Source organism: Dipteris shenzhenensis, chromosome 27 (genome assembly GCF_047967505.1).
Source record: "Dipteris shenzhenensis isolate YYH24624 ecotype China chromosome 27, Dip_SZ_1.0, whole genome shotgun sequence".
Taxonomy (NCBI): Eukaryota; Viridiplantae; Streptophyta; class Polypodiopsida; order Gleicheniales; family Dipteridaceae; genus Dipteris; species Dipteris shenzhenensis.
The window spans coordinates 46,129,933-46,137,296 of NC_141622.1; the positions used below are offsets into that span (position 1 = coordinate 46,129,933).

The 7,364-nt window shown below is 38.2% G+C and overlaps 1 protein-coding gene across 1 annotated transcript; it reads right to left on the reverse strand.

The window, feature by feature from the left end:
• Positions 1–5,188: 5,188 nt before the first annotated feature.
• On the reverse strand, positions 5,189–6,938 carry LOC147884387 (H/ACA ribonucleoprotein complex subunit 2-like protein). Its single transcript, XM_087398660.1, has 4 exons — positions 6,701–6,938; positions 6,544–6,613; positions 6,030–6,135; positions 5,189–5,853 (listed from the first exon to the last, which is right to left on the reverse strand). The coding sequence occupies exons 1-4, from the start codon at positions 6,822–6,824 to the stop codon at positions 5,692–5,694; spliced, it is 462 nt and encodes a 153-aa protein (XP_087254786.1). The 5' UTR covers positions 6,825–6,938; the 3' UTR covers positions 5,189–5,691.
• Between the last annotated feature and the right edge of the window lie 426 nt (positions 6,939–7,364).

Here is a 7,364-nt window from a genome sequence, read left to right on the forward strand (position 1 = left end):
GAATGAACTAAGAGAGGGATACGAGAATCTAGTCCAGAGTATTGCCATCCAACGACAAATCCGACATTGAAAGAACTTCAATCAGTCTTACTTGGTGAAGAACTCAAGACTCAAGCCATTCAAGCACGAAAAGGTCATTCTAATGATCAGGCATTCACAGTTTCAGACAGAGGCAGAGGTAGAGGTAGATCATTCCAAAAAAGTAATCATCATCAGTAACAAAGTAATCAATAAAGTCAGCCTCAACATCAGCATCATCCTCAGCAACATCAGAATCAACAAAGAGAAAATCACTCCAACCGAGGAAGATTCCAAGGATGAGGGAATGCATCCACCAACGTGTTAAACATCCAGTGCAACTACTGTCATAAGTTTGGACGCTATGAAAGAGATTGCCGCAAGAAGCAGTACGACCAAGGCGGCCAATCCAATAGTAATCGAGAAAATTTTCACAATGGAGGAAATCATCGCGATAGACATTCTAGTCAGTCATTTTACAAATGAACATGGAAATATGTTTCTTACAAACGAGAAAATGCAGAAGATTGATACAATATACCTAGACACTGATTGTATTCCAAAAGAGAATTCCAGCTATATCAAGTCGACCAAGTAAATCGGGATCCTTGATACATCGACATCGGTGCATCATCTCACATGACAAATCATTAGGAATGGTTCACACAAATGAAGCCATTAGAAGGTCAAAAGAATGTCATCTACACAAGAGATAATACACCGAATCCAATTCAAGGAACAGGTTTTATCCCTATGAACAATTTCACTAGTATGAAAGGATTGGTGAAAGATGTACTCTACATTTCAGAGCTCAGCAAGAACCTTTTGTCAGTAGGTCAAATGACGGAACACAACTACGGAGTCATCTTCGACGGAGATGAATGCACCGAATCCAGTTCAAAGAACATGTATTATCCCTATGAACAATTTCACTACACAACAGATAATACACCGAATCCAGTTCAAGGAACATGTATTATCTCTATGAACAATTTTACTAGTACGAAAGGATTGATAAAAGATGTACTCTACGTTTCGGAGCTCAGTAAGAATCTTTTATCAGTAGGACAAATGACGAAACACAACTACGGAGTCATCTTCAACGAAGATGAATGCACTGTCAGAGATAAATCCAAAAGATATCAACTAGTAGCAAAAGGTATCAAGGAAGGACGCTTGTACAGAATGCTAGATACAATACCAGAGAAGCATGCCATGTCAGCTCAACCGCAATAAATACCACTATCTGTAAAATATCATAAGAGATATGGTAACGTCAATTTCAAGAGCTTGTTAGATCTCAGGAATGAGAATATGGCATTTGAGATTCCGAAGCTATAGTTTCTTAAAAAAGTTTACGAAGCATGCTGCTTTGGCAAACAAAAGCAAACCAACTTCAACAAAAGCACCTCTCGAGCAAGGTGTTCTTGATTTGATTCACACATATGTATGGGATTATGCCCAAACCCGCAACATCAATGGTTCACTTTACTACTTGACTTTCATCGACAACTACACCAGATATTGTTGGGTCTACTTTCTGAAAGAGAAATCTGAAGTCTTTTCCAAATTTCAAGAATTCAAAGCCATGGTAGAAAACTAGATAGGCAGAAAGATAAAAGTCATGCGATCAGATAGAGAAGGTGAATATATGTCTTTACTATTCATAAACTTTTACACAAGTCACCGCATTCGAAGACAATTCACTTGTGCAGATACTCCTCAACAAAATACAAGAGCTGAAAGAAAGAATTATACTTTAGCAGACAGTGTACAGATACTCCTCAACAAAATACAAGAGCTGAAAGAAAGAATTATACTTTAGCAGACAGTGCTAGAGCAATGTTTAGTGAGAAGTATCTTTTGAATCAGTATCCAAATTTCAAGAATTCAAAGCCATGGTAGAAAACCAGATAGGCAGAAAGATCAAAGTCATGCGATTAGATAGAGAAGGTGAATACGTCTTCAATATTCATGAACTTTTACAAAAGTCACCGCATTTGAAGACAATTCACTTGTGCAGATACTCCTCAACAGAATACAAGAGCTGAAAGGAAGAATAATACTTTAGCAGACAGTGCTAGAGCAATGTTTAGTGAGAAGTATCTTTTGAATCAGTATTGAACAGAAGCAATAACCATTGCAAACTACTTGCTTAATTGGCTTCCAACCAAACCGATTCAAGATATGACACCTTATGAAGCATTCACTGGACATAAGCCACGCATTGGGCATCTCCACATATTTGGTTGTATAACATATGCCCATATACATGATCATCACAAAAAACTGAATGCGAAGTCATCCAAATGCATCATAGTTGACTATAGTGAAGAAATCAAAGCATACAAGTTTTATAATCCCATCAACCGAAAGCTCATTATCTCCAGAGTTGTAATCTTTGATGAGGAATCAGAATGAAAAGCCTTATATACACAGGAGACAGATACACCGATTACTCAATCATCTACAAAAAAGGTTGATGAAGAAGAGCAAGAATTACAACAACTTAGACGGTCTACTAAGGAAAGCAAACCTCCAACCAAATTGACATATGCTCGAAAAGGTAAAGAAATTCATGTTGAAACCACCAACTATGCTCTTATGACTATCATCATGGCTACAGAAGAACCAATGTACTTCGAAGATGCAGCAGACAAGCTAGAATGACAAATTGCTATGAATGAAGAAATTGATATTTTGTATAAAAATAATACTTGAAAATTATGCGACCTTCCACCAAGAAAGAAGACTATGCATAGCAAACAAATGGGTATACAAAGCGAAGTACAATCCAAATGAAAGTATTTAAAGATGTAAAGCTAAACTAGTTACAAAAGGATTTGCACAGTAATATGGTCAAGATTGTGATGAGACTTATGCTCCGGTAGCAAAGATGGATTCTATACAGCTCTTGATATCACTAGCGACACTCAGCAGATGGAATGTGTATCAGCTCGATGTCAAGAATGCATTTATCAATAGTTATCTAAATGAGGAAGTTTATATGCAACAACCATTAGGATATGTTGAACCAAAAAAGAAGAGTAAGGCTTGTCATCTCAAGAAAAGTCTATACGACTTAAAGCAAGCACCCAAAAGTTAGTACAGCAAAATCGACAAGTGTTTTATTGATTTGGAATACATGAAGTCCAATGCAGATCATACTCTACTACAAAGTTCAAGGGAAAGACATTACTATTACACTTTAATACGTAGATGATCTAATTGTGATAAAAAACAAGGATAGCTTCATCAGAAAGCTAAAATAAGACTTATTTGCAGAGTTCGACATAAAAGATCTTGGACTTTCAAATTGTCTTAGAATTGAGTTTTGGAGAGATTCAAACCACACTTTCATGAGTCAGCTCAAGTATGTTGACAATCTTCTGAAGAAGTTTCATATGACAGACTGTAAGATTACAACCACTCCCATGAAACAGAGTTTAAAACTTACAAAAGATTCAAAAAAGCTTATAATCAATAACAAGTACTATAGACAGCTTATCAAATCTCTTATATATTTAATTATCACACGATCAGATATTTATTATATTGTGAGTTCACTTGCACAGTTTATGACAAATCCAAAACAATCTCACTAGAATGCAACCAAAAGAATCTTAAGATACATCAGAGATACAAGACAATTTGAGATAAAATACAAAGAAAGTCATCCACGATTACATGGATACTGTGACAGTGACTATACCAGAGATCATGAGACCAAGAGATTGACACAATGATATGCATTTTTTCTTAGTTAAGGTGCTATATCATGGTTATCAAACAAACAACCAATTGTTTCTTTATCTTCGATTGAAGTAAAACATAGGACACATACTACAGATGCATGTGAGACTATATGGCTCAAAAGACTATTGTTAGAAACAGATTACTTTGATGAGTCAAAGCCAACAACAATATACTGTAATAATCAATCGACTCAAGTATTGATCAAGAATCCAGTATCTCACTCCAAGACAAAGTACATTGATATCAAAGAGCACTTCATCAGAGAAAGAGTGTTACTTGATAACATCACGCTACAACATTGTGATAACAAAGAGAATGTTACACACATCTTTACCAAACCACTCAGTAAAGAGCTTTTCGAGAAACACCGACTAGCTCTTAGTTTGACGCAAAGGAAAGACATTCCCATAAAAGCGATGTGATGGAATGTAATGTCCAATCCTTCAATTTCCTAGAATCATCATCTTGAGGAAAGACCTATTTCATGATATTGATTTTGAGAGAAGGTGTTGAGAGATCACGCTCAACATCATGTAATCATATGTGCAAAACAACCTAATCCTCCTTCGATTCCCCATAATCATCTTGAAGAAAGGCTTACTTCATGATATTGATCTTAAGAGAAGATGTGGAGAGATCACGCTCAACATCATGTGATCATATGTGCATAGCACTACCCCGATAGAGAGCTATAAAAAAAGGGTTAGATGCCCTAACCATAACCCTAAATAAGTTTATATATCTTCTACATTTTCAACTAAATCTAGTGTACAGTTAGTCATTTGTGGTGTGCTCTCTAGCTGTGCCCTCTCTCCTCATCTGCACTCTTCTTCTATCCCCTATTCATGTACGCGCATGAGCATAACTATGTAAAAAAATAAGAAAAATAAAGAGAACACTCACCTGAGATAGAAAGTTCGTATAACATACACCAGACAAGTCTGTCTTCAACAGCCAACTTAACGAAAATGCAATAAATAAAATTACAAATAATTGTAGCAATAAAGTAGTTAACTTCCAAAGTAATATTCATTGTAGGGTTCCAACAAGATGAAGCAACCACTACTATATCAAAACTCCCGCTCTTTACACCTCAAGGAAAGAGAGCTTTTGGTAGCCAAGGATAGATAGGAACAAGCAAGATGCACGAGAAGTGGGAGGAAGAGTCTCTAGAGACGCTAAGGTCGAGAAGTTTATAGAGACTAGAAAAGCCATGTGTTTTCTTATTTCTTGGCCGCATGCATGCACTCATGTACTTGCATGCATACGTGCGCAAGTGTGCATGGGCATGACAAATCAAGGACACAATTGGACACAAAACAAGCAATTAGAAAATGTCTCAATCAATTAAAATAAAATTGGCTCTTTGTATGTGATGTCTATTGTTACAAAAAGGATAAGCATGCTGTTACACTCTCATTCCATTCTAAAGACTTGGAGTTTCATCAATACGGGCTGCTCATACATCACAAACTAATAATTGCTCAAGGTAGCTACTTGGGCAAAGAAGGATTGAAAAGGGCACCAACCAAGACTGTATGTAGCCCCTTCTCGAGTAAGTTAATAAAAAAGCCCACTCATATCAATATTTGCCTTCATGAAAGTCCACCCACAAAGCTTCATTGGATTCACCACAACTCCCATCACATACTGAGCTTATATATAGGCTTATGGTGTGTTGGGGTCGGGGGGGGGGGGTGAGAGAGAGAGCGCAGGGGGGGGGGGGGGTATTTTTTTATATAAAATAGACTAGTTTAAAATAAAAACCAAAACCTATAAATCTGCCTCCTCAAACTGAATGTTGAATCTTAGATTGAAAGATTTCCAACCAAGAGAAACTATCCTGGACACAGACTATTGGGAGTAAAATACAGAACATACACCGAATTGAAAATTCTGAATTTCGTTGGTTGTCATTTAAAAGAAAGATGATGTCAAGGTTTTCACTTCTTCCACTACCTCATCGTAACCTTCTTTGAACTTCATCTTGTCCTCCTCGTTAACTTCTCCCTTCTGAGGTTCAGTCAAAACAAGAACACAACAAGTTGGACGTTTTGTGGCGCCAGCACCTGCCAGGTCCTGCCCCAAATACATAATGACAAGGCAGCAAAACACAAAGTTCAGCACAAAGATTGCTGTTTTGGAGGACCTTCAATAACTGATGGAAAAACTTCCGCAATTCACACCAGCAATTCGTTTCCATCATAATGCAGATGCCACATTTTCGAAAGTACTAAGCTAACGATGTATTTTACCTCTTTCGATGGTACATATATATACGGAATATCGAATTCCTCACACAGAACAGGAACGTGAGTTATTACATCAATTGGGGAAATATCACCAGCAATGACACACAATCTGCAGCCATGAAAACTATGCTTTAATTATTAAGTGTCAAATCCTACCAAGACCTATAAGTCCACGGATCTGTAATGCGACCAAAATATACTCCTAGAAGATCATAAACACGTATTGTTTACTTCTGCAACACATGGCAACGAAAAAATAAGAACAACATCGGTCTGTCTGCCTTCATTTCATCTCCATAATCCAAAAGCTCCAAAACAACATGTCTAGTAGTATAAATTGGTGCGCTTTAAAAAACGGTTCAAACTCACGTCTTGCTAAATCCCATCGGCTGTCTCAAGTATAGCTTATGGCAAAGCACTTGGCAAGCATATCATGCAGCTTAGTCCTTCCTGTTTCTAAGGATTTCTCTGTCGGAAGGCCAAGCTAGAAATATAGAAAGGTCGAGGTTTCGCTTACCCTTTCTTGCCCCGTCTGACCGATTTCACGACTTCCTTGACGCCCCTTTTCAGTTGCTTCATCTCCGCAGCTAAAAGGGGAGCGCAATCAGAGAAAAAATTTCAACCCAATACGCCTCCTATCACCACTCGAAAATGTGAGAAACGGAAGCACTCACCTCGTCTTACAACCTTAAGGGCACGTTTGCAGAGTTTCTTGCCAGCAAGAGGCCTGGCGATGGGCGAGATTGCGAGCACTTTACGCTTATCCTTCTTGTGATCATCTTCACCATCGCTCCCCATTTCAATCTTCAAACCGTTTGCTGGAGTACGCGAGGGTTTAGGGCTTTAGAGTCTTTGAGGTTCCATGGGTGGGTTTGGTCACTTCCAACCTTGTTTGTTGAGGCTGGTTAAAGGGGTCTCACTTGTTCCGTTCACACTTCGAGAAATGCATGTGGTTACAGAGGTTTCGTACTCATCCAGATTGGTGTTCCGTTTAGACACTCGTCCTGATGGGTGTTCCGTTTAAACACTCGCCTGGAGATGGGTGTTCCATTCACACTTCGACAGATGGATGCTGACAAATATGGAGCTAAAGCTTCGCCCTATGTCGATAAAGCGGGCAGCCCTGGTCGTCCTTCAGATCGGATTGTTCTTTTTTCATAGACATTCACACTCACAATTTGAGCCTTTAACACACAGTTCATGGTATTATTCTTCGACACTTCTTGAGATTTTCTCAGCTCCGAACTTGATTCCAGAATGTCCATTACTCAATAATTCTAGAACGCCTGGTCAAGTGTGAAACTGCCTTCATTTTGCTCGGCTTATATAACATAAAAC